This window comes from Berghia stephanieae, chromosome 7 (genome assembly GCF_034508935.2).
Source record: "Berghia stephanieae isolate SIO BIC M18660-M18661 chromosome 7, UCSD_Bste_1.3, whole genome shotgun sequence".
Lineage (NCBI taxonomy): Eukaryota > Metazoa > Mollusca > Gastropoda > Nudibranchia > Aeolidiidae > Berghia > Berghia stephanieae.
Window position 1 is genome coordinate 6227646 of NC_088366.1, and position 15000 is coordinate 6242645.

Sequence of the window (15000 nt, forward strand, 5' to 3'; positions counted from 1 at the left end):
GTCTGTCCAAAACATTTAGAAAATTCTACATGTGTTTTGGGGTTATTTTTGAATTGATGTCTAAGCAATTATCAACACCATGAACTGATCCGCTGGTTTCAGTTGCGTTTAGAGTAAAATCAGAAAAGAACAGAGAAAAAACAACACAATTTTGAAGCAAGAATTAAAATTCGAAAAAAAAGATCGCTTTTCTAGTTTCATTATAACTTCATGTCTAACACATATCATTAACAAAATAACATTTAAAAAATCACCTGAAATTTGTAGAGTCTCTTCTCTACAAATAAACCCCCAATTTCTTTTAATATTGATAATAATAATAATAATAATAATAATAATAATAATAATAATAATAATAATAATAATAATAATAATAATAATAATAATATAATAATAATATAATAATAATAATAATAATAATAATAATAATATAATAATAATAATAATAATAATAATAATAATAATAATAATAATAATAATAATAATAATAATAATAATAATAATAATAATAATAATAATAAAAAAATAATAATAATAATGATAATATTAAGATAATAGGTAATAAAAAATTAATTAATTTTACAGCAGTGCTTGCTTTTTGTTTTTTTTTTTGTTTTGTTTTGTTTTGTTTTGTTGTTTTTGTTGTTTTTTTGTGGGGGGGTTGGTTGTGTTTATTGTTGTTTGTTTGTTTTTTTGGTTGTTTCATTTTTGTTTTGTTTTGTTACATTGCATTTTTATAGAGTGATTCGTTTGTACTTTTTTTTCTTAGGAAAGCACTGAAGAAAGTTTCAAACTTACATTTGTTGTGAGCATAAATTGTCTTTACATTTGTATATAGTACAGAATCATCGTCAACGAGAGAGGTGCAGCACTTTATCTTGAGTAAAATTATAAATGAAATTAAATTATTAATCATCATCATCATCATCATCATCATCATCATCATCATCATCATCATCATCATCATCTCATCATCATCATCTCATCATCATCATCATCATCACATCATCATCATCATCATCATATCATCATCATCATCTCATCATCATCATCATTCATCATCATCATCATCATCTCATCATCATCATCATCCATATCTCATCTCAATCATCATCATCATCATCATCATCATCATCATCATCATCATCATATCATTCATAACATATCATCATCATCATCATCATCATCATCATCATCATCATCATCATCATCAACATCATCATCATCATCATCATCATCATCATCATCATCATCATCATCATAACCAACAACAACATCTATATCATCTTCGGAAGAAAAAAATAAGAATAATTAATGAGGAAGGCGAGAACAAGTTGTGATACATTCGATTGTTTGCTTAGACTGCGCGTGCCGTGTTTGATTATTGTGCATGATAGTTGGCACATTGAGTCGTCACCGGTCGAAAACAACAAGGGCAGATTGACACCTATGCCTTTGTATCATTAGTGTATATGTTGCTGCTCGAAGCTCGAAGAAATAAATAATAACGTGAAGTTGAATGTAAGCTTCAATTTAATTACAAAAACATATCAAATAAACGTTTCGGGTTTCCCCTTTATCAACAAAACAGGATGATTGAAACACCACAGATGAATTAGATGATGTGGTAGTGGCGTAGTTAAGATTCATCATAAGACCGAGAACTACGGACAGACACTCACGGGACGGTTGTTTGTTTAAGAATAAAAGCGTACTACGGTTACATTTTAAAATAAGATACAATGTCGATGCAAGTGAACACATTCGACAGTAGCAAATTAATGAGTGATGAACTCGTAAATATTGATTTTAAAATGTCAGTGATGTGTTGGTAGGTAAAAGTGGTCGAAGGAGGAGTAACAATAAATGGTCCCTGACCAACAGTCTCACGTAACATGAAGAACGAGACATGACGCCTGTCAGGCTGACGGGCCATAGAACTACACGCTACACGCTACACGTTTCATACCCAGGGCTATATAACTTTACTCTATCATGCTATATGCTTCATATTTTGCCAGAGACAGGGGGATTTTGTTTTGTTTTCTCCGAAGATGAATTCTTTCGACGAAGAAGATGTTCTGATTTTGCTTTTGTTACGAAGGAGAAGAAAACGAAAGAGACAAAGCATAATATGGTGCCGAGAACATTTCCTTCTCAGAGAATCACAAGGCGAGTTCCAGTGTACATTCCGTCATCTTCTTGAGAATCCTGATGAAGAACTCTTCCCAGATCCCAGAGATGGGGCCTTGCCCTTACCATTTCAATCAATTTTTCCTTGTAGTCATCCATGTTCGCCGATCTAGAACTAGACGTGTAACAAAAAACAGTGAGCAGGTCCATTTCTTTCTACACGCGTGTAGCATGTAGCGAGACCCGTGTAGCGTGTAGTGAGTTGTATGGCCCCGCATAAGAGAGACAACGAGGTTTCACTTTTATATACACGTTTAAAGCGTGTAACATACAGAGTGTAGTTCTATGGCCCGTCAGCCTAAGGCGATATTACATATTTTTATCAGACAGAGGCAACGCTGTTGACAGCCAGGTCATTTTTATTAGCGTCAAGCGGGTATCGGGCTTATTAAAGATTCGCTATGTGTCCGTTCTAACAAAAAGGACCAAACCAAAAATGGATTAAAATAGGATGGTTATAAATAACGAAATGGTTAAATGCCGTACTCTGAAAAAATACATATGCAGTGAAAGACCGAGAATATCAAATTAAGAAATTAACGAGCAGGCATCAGTGTAAGATAAAAATCGGAACAAGTGTGTATGAAAGGTGCCAGACAAAGCAAGAAAGTAAAATACAAGAAAAAAAAAAAACATCCCAAAAAATCAGTCTACCTCGACTAGGGATCGAACCTCCGACCTTCTGATTACCGGTAATCGAGGTAGATTGGGTTTTTTTTTCTTCTATTTTTATTTCTTGCTTTGTCTGGCACCTTTCATAAACACTTGTTCAGCTCTTTATTTTAAGACCGAGAACATAGGCTATCACTTGCTGTTGCCTCAAGCACCCGACGGCGCAGGAAGGATGGAGTGAGTGAGTGAGTGAGTGAGTGAGTGAGTGAGTGAGTGAGTGGATAAGTGATGAGTGAGTGGGTGAGTTGCTCATATTCAATTCGCATTTCAAGAGTAATGTTGTTTACTTCTTAAATTTTTTTTTTTAATTGTTCCTGAAAGCACACTATCATTTTCAATCGAAGTTGATCATCTCCAAACAATGTCATTATTCTCTTCCCATTGACAATTATTGTTAAAACGTTGCTTTTCTTATTTGTGCGTCTAATGATGATGTGGTGATGGTGGTTGTAGTAGTAGTTGTAGTGATGATGATGTGGTGGTGGTGGTGGTTGTAGTAGTAGTGGTAGTGATGATGTGGTGGTGGTGGTGGTTGTAGTAGTAGTGGTCGTGATGAAAATGTGGTGGTGGTGGTTGTAATGCGTGTGTGTGTCTGTGTGTTTGTTTGAGAGAGATAGATAGATAGAGAGAGAGAGAGAGAGAGAGAGAGAGAGAGAGAGAGAGAGAGAGAGAGAGAGAGAGAGAGAGAGAGAGAGAGAGAGAGATATTTTAGCTAAATTTGTTTGAGGGGTTGTTACGGCGCTTGCAACACTGGTTGCAGTAGTTGGTGGCGTTGATGGTAATGTGATGGTGGTAGCAGAGATGATGATGTAATGGTGGTTGTAGTTGTGGTGGCATAGATGATGATGTGGTAGTTGTTGTAATAGTGGTGGTAGGGATGGCGATGAGGTGATTGTTGCAGTAGTGGCGGGGACGGTGATGGGATTGTTGTTGTAGTAGTGGTGGTAGGGATGGTGATGTTGTGGTTGTAGTAGTGGTGGTAGGGAAGGTGGTGTGGTTGTAGTAGTAGTGGTAGTGATGGTTGTAGTAGTAGTGATGATGATGTGGTGGTGATGGTGGTTGTAGTTGAAGTACTGGCAGTAGTGATGATGATGATGATGATGATGTGGTGGTGGTTGTAGTAGGAGAGGTAGTGATGATGATGTGGTGATGGTGGTGGTTGTAGTAGTAGTGGTATTGAAGTTGATGTGGTGGTGGTTGTAGTAGTAGTGGTAGTGATGGTGGTGGTTGTAGTAGTAGTGGTAGTGATGATGATGTGGTGGTGATGATTGTTGTTATAGTGGAATGATGATGTGGTGTTGGTGGTTGTAGTAGTAGTGGTAGTGATGGTTATAGTTATAGTGATGATGATGTGGTGGTGATGGAGGTTGTGGTTGTAGTAGTAGCAGTGGTGATGATGATGATGATGATGATGATGATGATGATGATGATGATGATGATGATGATGTGGTGGTGGTGGTGGTGGTGGTTGTAGTAGTAGTGGTAATGAAGATGATGTGGTGGTGGTGGTTGTATTAGTAGTGACTGGAAAGGGGGGGGGGGGTATCCTTGGAACATTTTAACCTAACCGGAATTTGACGGAAGTTGCCCGGAACTCTAAATTTTTTGCTCCAGACCGGATTTTTTTCCGGTGAATCCGGACTTTTGGCATCACTGAATATGGCATGGGCTTAGAATATACATTTGATAATGTACATACAAATGTTTGAAATAATCCAATCACTATTTCTGTAGTTATTCATTATTATGTAAGATGTCCTTAAAATAAATAAAACACCAAAAAAAATAAAAATAAATAAAAAAAAATAAAAAAATAAAAGAATGCCGACAATTTTATGACATTGCTCACTGTTTGAAGAGTTTTTGATATTTAAATAAAGAATCAATGAAATAAAAAAAATTAATGTGACATTTTGTCTTATTTATTAGAGGAAATACGATTTCATAATGACAAAAGTTAGAGAAGGGTTTATAATTTCAAAGTACGGTTTTGAAACTATGTGAAGCTGGGTGGGCAGGGAAAGAAATATCAAGAAACAGGATGAGAGAGGAAGAGATAGAATGAGAGTAAAATATACACACACACACACATACACACACATACACACACATGTGAGAGAGAGTGAGAGAGAGAGAGAGAGAGATAAAGAAAAAGAGGAGTGAGAGGGGGAGGAGAGAGAGACTGCTTGTGCATTAGGGCGGGAGGGAAGTACAGTAAAGATTGAAGCCTGACTGTAAAACTGTTTGTGTGTGTGTGTGTGTGTGTGTGTGTGTGTGTGTGTGTGAAAGAAACAAAAGGGAGACGGATAGAGTGAGGTAGACATGAAGAAAGGGATGGAGGCGGAGCAAAGAATTGTAGTTTAAGAAAGCATTTATTTGTTTCAAAGTAAGTCATAGTCAATCAACTGGAAACAAAGTGACCAATGAGATTGCAATTAAAGAAATGGCTGGTCAAATTATTCATTGCATTGTTTCCATTATGAGTCAGATAACAGCTTGAGGAGGAGGGATTGGGACTTATTGTGTAATGACTTACATGAAAACATGTTATTGAATCTCTTAGGGGTTTCTTAGCGTTCACCCACATTGTCGATTGTCTAAAAAGACTACACCCCCTTCTTTCAGTATACAAAGAAAGCACGACAAAACAAACATCTCTCTCCTTCTCTCTCTCTCCCCCCCCCCTCTCTCTCTCTCTCTCCCCCCTCTCTCTCTCTCTCTCTCTCTCTTGTTGTCCCTCTCTCCATTTCATCTATCTATCTATCTATTTATCTATCTATCTATCTATCTATCTATCTATCTATCTATCTATCTATCTATCTATCTATCTATCTATCTATCTATCTATCTATCTATCTATCTATCTACCTTCTAACCATCTATTTATCTATTAATAGGTCTGTCTCGCTTTCTGTTTGTCTATCCATACATTTAACTTTTTTCATTTTTTAGTTACACGTATTTCCATCGGCAGTTTATTGATTATTGAAGGCTCTATTTACTATTCTGCTTTTGTACTTAAGATTAAATGTTTATCATACAACAATCTCTGAAAGTGTAAGATTAGACAACTGTTGTCCAATCAAAGTCTTATGTTTTTATTTTATAAAGGGTTTTACGGCGATTGCAACACATTAAGGTCATTTCAGCGCCAGTAAAAAGGAAGAAAATGGGATAGTAATAAGTTCTAGAATAACAGTTAAAGCATCCAAGAAAAAGTAAGACAAAGGAGAATTGGATCAAATAGGGAACAGATGTAGATTCCAAGAGCAAAATATCGAAGTACTTAGTTTGAGATCACATTAAAGTCTTATCCAGTCACAAGCACAGGTCCCCACGAAGAGGAATATACACTCAAAAGTTTAAAAATCATATTATGATATTATGTAAACAAAACATAATACATTACATAACAGAGAGATGATTTACAAGGAACAAATATCATCTCCCAAAACTAACGATAAATTTGACTGTTTCCCCTCTCACCAAGGGCATCCGGTAAGGGCCATGACAAAATCAAGTCATCACATTCCAAGACAAAGACAGAAAGCTCGTTGGAAAACAGATATAGGGGATAGAAGACAGTAAATACCTCCCTGCCCACTATGGGAGGTCAGGAACCTCACCCAATTAAAGTCTTAGCATGTTCTATAATTTCATGAATAAAGAAAGAGGGACAAAGGACCCTCACCTCGATCATTAACCAATGCAGCTAGACAAAGAAATAGCACGGTGTGTATCAAAATGCACAAACACACACATATGTAACACACGCACGCTGACGTCATGACACCTTGCCCGGTCATTTTAATGGCCAACAGGCGCATGTGATGAGCGTTGACCAATCAGAATCAATCATTTGTAAAGTTGTCAGGGAAAACCCTAGACTTGTTTACAGTTTTTAAAGTTCATTATTGGTTGAACCATGAAATTGTGGAAACACTCATGCTTTCTCTGAGATAGATAAAGACACGCCCTTTGCTGTGGTATCTTACATGGTATTGGTGGAGGAAAATATTGAAGATTACAAAGCTTTGAAAATGGTTGCTCTCTGAGAGAAAGTCAACTCTCGTTTTGAATGTGTCATTGATAGTTGCTTTTTTAAACTTTAATTTTACATAACTTATCCTCAAAATTTATGTTGAATTATTATGTTTTCATGTAGAAAAATGATTGTAGTTTCTGAAACAACCAAAAACTGAAATTTGATAACTTTGACCATTCCCACTTTAAAACCGGTTTTCTTCGTTTTCCAAATCCCGACTTAATACCGCTTCGAGGCGTAGGGTCACATATTCCATGTGACCAATGACCTCGAGCACATGGAAATGTAATATAGATCATGACCATTGACAGTTCTGGTTTTAAAAACAAACAAACAAGAACAGTAGCTCCCGACTCTCCGTTTGGACGAAAACATTTCATAATATATAAAACTGGGTAACAACGTATTTTTATGTTTTTGTTTTTGCCATCCACGTTTATGAGTAATTCTTACTAAACTGTATTATCCAGACTATAAAAGTACATGGTTACACAGAGTTTTGTGTTTTGGTCCCTTTTACTTCCGGATGGCAATGCTGTGAGCTTCTTAGCCAAGCGCATACTATCTATAAAGTTCCAAGAATAGCACAGTGAACTTTGCTCTCCGTTTGTTTGAACGAAAACTTTGTTCACGAAGGATGAAAAACTGATTTTATCAAACCTACGATACAATATTGACAAATCGATGTCTTTACGAATTCGATAATGATTTAAGTTCAACATCACAATAAATTAAAATTTTAAACAAATTGAGCTTTTATATAGCGCAATATCCACTAAAGGTGCTCATAGCGCTTTACAAAGGGTCCCTGAACAAGAGCAACATTACATTTGTAGGACGGGACATGACGCCTGTTAGGCGATATTACAATTTTTTCGGACAGAGACAACGCTATGGGCGGCCAAGTACTCATTTTACACCTGAGTACGGTGAGAGAATGCGATTAAAGAGCTTTTTCCAAGGACTCAACCATGCGCTGAACGAAGCTCGAACCCAGGACCTTCCGATCCGAAAGCGAGTGTCATACCACAAGACCACATAGCAACAAGAGATGAAGTGAGTAGAAAAGTGCCATAAGACAATAGAGAATTTTAAAATTTTGCGGCGGTGATGGGGTGTGAACCTGCGACCTTATTGGTACGACAACTCCGCCTGGCCGGTGAGAGCGTGACTCTACCGTATGAGCTATCCACGAATCCAAAAAGATTCGTATCAAACTCAGGTCATTCATTATTAGTGCCTTCTCTCACCGACTACTGGAGGTAGCGGGTACACACACACAGCCATCGCAAAGTTACCTGGCCAGCAGTTAAGCTTAATAGCCAATATTCACAACACAAACATATAACATAGAAACAATTAGAACATTGAGTATGCTCCGGTGAATGGGGTGAATTTTTAATTCAGAAAAGTGGGCGGAGCAGGCACTTATGTTGATAACAACAAGAGATGAAGTGAGTAGAAAAGTGCCAGAAGACAATAGAGAATAACAAATTTTTGCGGCGGTGATGGGGTTTGAACCTGCGACCTTATTGGTACGACAACTCCCGCCTGGCCGGTGAGAGCGTGACTCTACCGTATGAGCTATCCACAAATCCAAAAAAAATTCGTACCAAACTCAGGACATTAATTATTAGTGCCTTCTCTCACCGACTACATAGCCGAACAATTATATTATAGATAGTGTGCGCTTGGCTAAGAAACTCACAAATTGCCATCCGGAAGTATAACGGACCAACACACAAAATTTTGTGAAACCTTGAACTTTTATAGTCTGGATAATGCAGTTGAGTGAGAATTACTCATAAACGTGGATGACAAAAAAAACAATAACAAAGACCCGAGTGACGTCAACTTCATTCTATCTATAATTTACACCATCAAGATCAAGACGATATCAATAATTACTATAATCCAATAGAGAAAACACATGAGAATTTCGTTGTATAACGAGAACACTATTAAACCAACTGATCTATATGTAATGTAATAACACCTGAAACACCTTTATAGATCTATATGTCAGTGCATGACAAAATCAGTCGGAGGTGAACATTTTGGATTTGCAATGCTATGCATTTTCTGAAAGAATATGCTCCCCAGAGCATTTTAATTTTTATTTGAACTGAATCGGGTGATTTCTCATGAAGTTAAGGTCAGATGTATGGGAAAGGTATCCAGCAACTTTTCTCAAATTTCATACTTTTTTCAACTTGACTAGCTGTAAAATAATATGTAGAAGTGAAATTAAGCTTAGATATTTCCCAAAGATGTACAAATAGGGTTGATTTAATTATTTATGATAAGAACTGAACTTGGTTATCCGACTGATTATGTCATTCACTGTAACAAATATTATTATTTCTGAAATATCAGAGAAGTATCAATAGGAAAGACTAAAACTTACTAGGACAAAAACGAGCTTCATTTTGATACTTCCCTTGGCCAGCCCTTGAATGCAAAACTGATTTCAAAGCTCAGACACGCCATTTTATTGAAAAAGAAGTAGCTACACACTCATCCAAAAACAAACATTGCCAAAACACGACTAAATATAAACCTAAACAAAAATTGAATAATAAATCAAAGCATAACACAAAGCATTCGTATGAATTTTAAAAACCTGTCTGCTTTTTTTATTTATTTTAGCAGGTGGTATGAGTAGCAACATAGACGTTCGGCTTGTGTTGTCTTGTGTGTGTGTGTGTGTGTGTTTATGTGCGTGTGTGTGTGTGTAAGAGATAGATAGAAAGAGAAAGAGAGAGAGAGAGAGAGAGAGAGAGAGAGAGGAGAGAGAGAGAGAGAGAGAGAGAGAGAGAGAGAGAGAGAGAGAGAGAGAGAGAGAGAAAGTAAGTTGAAATGAAAAGATATAGAGAGAATGCGCTTGGGTAAGAAGCTCACAACATTGTCATCCGGGATGTAACGAACCAACACACAAAACTGTGTTTAACCTTGAACGTATATAATAATAATAATAATAATAATAATAATGATAATAATAATAATAATAATAATAATAATAATAATAATAATAATAATAATAATAATAATAATAATAATATATAATAATAATAATAATAATAATAATAATAATAATAATAATAATAATAATAATACATATTTATACTGCGCTCATTCTCGTGTAAAACACCAGCTCTGGGCACTTTACAATATAAATTATCAATTTTGAGTGAAATAAAGACAACAAAAAAAAAACAACAAAAAACAATGCAATGCAATGAATTCATATTCAAATCAAGGGTTCATATAGTCAATAAAAGCAAATTCAGTAAAGCTGTGTCTTGAGATTCTTTTTAAAGGCAGTTAAAGACTTACACTCCCTCAGACCACGTGGTAGTTCATTCCAAATCTTGGGGCCGAAACAAGCAAACGATCTATCACCAAATTTTGTTCTTGATCTTTTTTCCGAAATTTTCGTTTGGTCATTACATGATCTTTACGTGTAATTTTCAAATTTACACATGACCACGTGATCTGTTAGATATACCGGTGCTATAGCAGTCAAACACACACTTATAAACAAGACACGCTGCTTTGTAATATGTGCTCTTTTCTATGGGCAACCACAGAGCAGTTTCTGTGCTGTGGTCAGAACGATAAGCTGACTGAAATTTTCCCCATAAATTGTTTTCTTGGAGATGTTGTAAAAGGCGTCGGAGTACAACTTTTTCAAGGATTTTAGAAAGAAATGGTAGATTTGAGACAGGACGGTAGTTACTAAGGTCATTTACATCGAGGTTTTGCTATTTTATGAGAGGCTTTACAATTGCATGTTTAAAGTTATCTGGGACTGATATACTCCGGTTAATACAGTTTAGTGAGAATTACTCATAAACATGGATGGCAAAAATTAATAACAAAGACCTGAAAGACCTCATCTTCGTTCTATATATAATAGATGCTCCAATTGGATTCAGTAGTCTGGTGTCACGCCGCCCGGCAACGGCGGCCATCTTGGTCTAAACAAAGAAATCATTACTTTTTATTCCTCATGCTGGCTAGAACTTTTCATATACCTTGTGATCAGACTGTGTAAAAGTCAAAACATGATCAAATTTATGTGTTTTTTTCCCTCTGGATACGCTTTTATGCTCGACGGAGAAATATTTCATACGGGCGTCCGCCATTGTCCCGATAGTTTAGAGCCAGTGTTACTAAGTTACCATGCGTCATTAGGAAGGAAGTGACGTTACGACTGTTGAAGAGTATTCGATTTACGAAATATAATGTGGACATTTTAGCGACTGATGTGTTTTGTTATTTTCGTGTTCGTGCTCCGCTTGGTAACACTTTATTTACATAATTTTTACAGTGATTGCGTTTTAAACAGACACTGGCATGGTCTAATGACATAATAATATTCAATGTGGGATGTGATTGTCAACAAACCTTTTAAATATATTTCAATGACACGGTCTTCAATTTAAGGGGATTGACGGGTCCTGAAGGCGAAATTCTAAAATGTAATAAGTAGCTGACTTTTAGTGGTAATTTTAGGTTATGTACATCCTAATTAGAGGGAAAAAAATTGAAAACCTAAATTTCAGTTTTTCGTTACCATGGTAACGCCGCCATTTTGAAATTTGATACCCTATAATGAAGTAGTTTTCAAAACGCTAAGGCTTCGCCAAATGACAAGTTATTGACATGAAAATAGGTATACAAGTAGTATTTGAGCCATTCATTTGGGCTAAGCATCGGTTTTCTAATATCTACAATAGTATTATTTTTATTGATTTTCAAAGTTCATCAATTTTGAAACATCAAAAATTGACCCATTTTTGGACTTTTGACCCACATTTGCGCAAAATTTATAAAATAAATCTGAAATACAAATGCTCAGTTTTATGAAGCTAGTAATACTGTATGTACATGCGAAAAATCATGCAAAAATGTTTACAAATAAAGGAAGAGTAGCAAAATATATGTAGAAAATGCACAAACAGAGAAAAACGCATTCAAAGTTTCAAGGACAGGAAACAGACAAGATCATGCTTCATGCGTCAAAATGACCCTGCTTGATATGCAGGCCCTCCCTCTTCAGCCTCCTGTTCCTGCCTTGCCTTTTCTCGGCTTCACACACACACACACACACACACACACACACACACACACACACACACACACACTCTCTCTCTCTCTCTCTCTCTCTTTCTTTCTTTCTCCATCTCTATCTATCTATCTATCTATCTATCTATCTATCTATCTAAGCTATGAGCGGCTATATGGTCTTGTGGTATGACACTCGCTTTCGGATCGGAAGGTACTGGTTTCGAGCCTGGTTCAGCGCATAGTTGAGTCCTTGGAAAAGACTATTTACTCCCGTTCTCTCACCGTATTCGGGTGTAAAATGAGTACTTAGCCGTCAACAGTGCTGTCTCTGTCGGAAAAATTGTAATATCGCCTAACAGGCGTCATGTCTTGTTCTACATTTTACGTGTTGCTGTCGGTCAGGGACCCTTTGTAAAGCGTTTTGAGCACAGTTAGTGGATTTTGCGCTCTCTCTCTCTCTCTCTCTCTCTCTCTCTCTCTCTCTCTCTCTCTCTATCTCTCTCTCTCTCTCGCTATCGTTCTCAAGTGCATAACAAACCTCTCGCTCATTCGTTTACAACCAATACTCAGTCTAGCTCGACGGTAACTCCATTCATTTCATTTAGAGACCTCAGAGCTTTTTCATTTTGTTTCATGTTACGAAGGAGTGACAAATTCTAATTATAAGAATTCACAATAATATTACTGTTCCCATCTTGTTCGAGCTGCTGATTTTGCAAGTCGTACAATTCGAGTCTTTCTATGCATACTTGTTGCGTGCGTGTCGTTTCTTTTCACAAGTGAAGAAAAATGCAGTTGAAAACAAAACTTTTATGTCCCCGGGAGGAAGAAAAATCACACACAGAATAACAATGTTTACATGCGACGCATGCGAAGTTGAGGTCAAAGCATGAACTTTGACTCGCCCGCTAACCACTCAGAAAGCAGTATCAGGTCATGTTATCATCGACTATTTTGAACAGCCAATGAGAACAGCGCTAGCAAGGCAAAGGTCACAACAATTACTCACGATTTTACTACAATCGAGGCAACCCTCACAATTGGGTCAGAGAAGGGGTTTTTGGAAAGGCTCTTGACTAAATATAGATAGACCGAAGACCTTGACAGTGGGCATTTCATATAGAACAGTAAAGTTGATGCCCCAAACGTAAACAATAACAAGTTGCTAGTGATTTTCGTCAGGGACCGGAATAATTTACGCACAATATAGGTCTCCCAATTTTGTAGTTTGAGTTGTAGGCAATACACTTTCAGTATGGAAAATATGTTTACATAAAATCTAACAGTTGCAGAAATAATAATATAAGGCTAAATTATTATGAAAATCAGGCTCCGAATAATTCTCGTTTTGTTCACACCAGCGCAATAATTTGCTCTGGTCTAAAAATAGATAGACTGTAACTTTTGATAAATTTTAGAAAATTTTACCTTTTGTTCCATAAAATATCCATATCTAGACATTATTTGATGCATGATCGAGTATTTATGAATATGTGTTTCTTTTGCCACCTAACAGCCAAATTTTAAAGGTTATTTTTTTCTATTATTTACATTGGAACGTGAGCTGTCAAGATAGGAACATGTGGTTTGCCACGTGCGTCTCGACCTTTGTTTACGTTTGGGGCACCTAACTTTACTGCTCTATAGACCAAAAATAGACGAAACTATCGATACCAAACTTCCCTATTATTATCGATGTTTTATGCTCATATTGGCCCAATGTTTATATGGCTTTTTCGCTGTCAAGCCAGGCTGTAACATTATATTTACTGACCCCCTTGGACTTCAAGAGGTCAGTTTGGACCTAAACTGACCCATCTGAGAGTCAACAAACACATTTTCATATAGCAAAGGTTTCAAACTTTTCAAAAATAAAAAATATCTCAAAATCGATATTTTACTCGATTTTTGACAATCGAGGACCCGCCCATCCCCTGAAAAACAACAACAAACAAACAAATATGATGGCTTGCGCTGTTACTGTTGGTTATAATAATTTGTCAACACATGTGTTCAATAACTATGTGTATAATTAATATAAATATACTTTCAGAGGTCACGTTTTGTTAAAGTACGATTCATTTACATCCCAATTGAATAAGATTCATTTTTAAAAAGAGGCTTTATGGACACCTAGAAAAGTGAGTGGAGCAGGCACTTATGTTGGTAACAACAAGATATGAAGTGAGTAGAAAAGTGCCAGAAGACAATAGAGAATAAAAATTTTTTTCGCGGCGGTGGTGGGGTTTGAACCTGCGACCTTATTGGTACGACAACTCCGCCTGGCAGGTGAGAGCGTGGCTCTACCGTGTGAGCTATCCACGAACACAAAAATATTCGTTTCAAACCCAAAGTCATTTCTAGATCCCTCTCTCACCCACTTCTTGAGATCGCCGATTCGTTCACCGCCATCGCGAAGTAATTTTGACCAGCAGTTAAGCTTAATAGCCAATATTCTCATCACAAACATATAACATAGAAACGATTGAGACATTGAGTATGCTCCGGTGTATGGGGTGAATTTTTAATTCAGAAAAGTGAGTGGAGCAGGCACTTATGTTGGTAACAACAAGATATGAAGTGAGTAGAAAAGTGCCAGAAGACAATAGAGAATAAAAAAAATTTTTTTTGCGATCTCAAGAAGTGGGTGAGAGAGGGATCTAGAAATGACTTTGGGTTTGAAACGAATATTTTTGTGTTCGTGGATAGCTCACACGGTAGAGCCACGCTCTCACCTGCCAGGCGGAGTTGTCGTACCAATAAGGTCGCAGGTTCAAACCCCACCACCGCCGCGAAAAATTTTTTTATTCTCTATTGTCTTCTGGCACTTTTCTACTCACTTCATATCTTTATGGACACCCTTTATATCAAGTCTGGGTCAGGGTGTCCATAAAGTCTCGGTCACTTACTTAATCCTCTTCGGGCCTTGAGGCACATAGGGCATCCACCAGACCTCTCCATTTTTTGCGATCGGCTGCTTTTGCTGTGGCTGTATTCCAGGACAGGCCTGCTTCCTT

General features: G+C 36.8%; 1 protein-coding gene across 1 annotated transcript in view; it reads right to left on the minus strand.

Annotated features, from left to right (window-relative positions):
• LOC144976418 (uncharacterized) overlaps positions 1–9433 on the minus strand; it is a 49269-nt gene extending 39836 nt beyond the window's left edge. Inside the window, exons 1-2 of the mRNA XM_078920707.1 lie at positions 9318–9433; positions 799–871 (exon numbers count right to left, since the gene is read on the minus strand). Coding sequence (XP_078776833.1) covers positions 799–871; positions 9318–9338 — 94 coding nt within the window. The 5' untranslated portion in view covers positions 9339–9433. The remainder of the gene's footprint in view (positions 1–798; positions 872–9317) is intronic.
• Positions 9434–15000: the final 5567 nt, after the last annotated feature.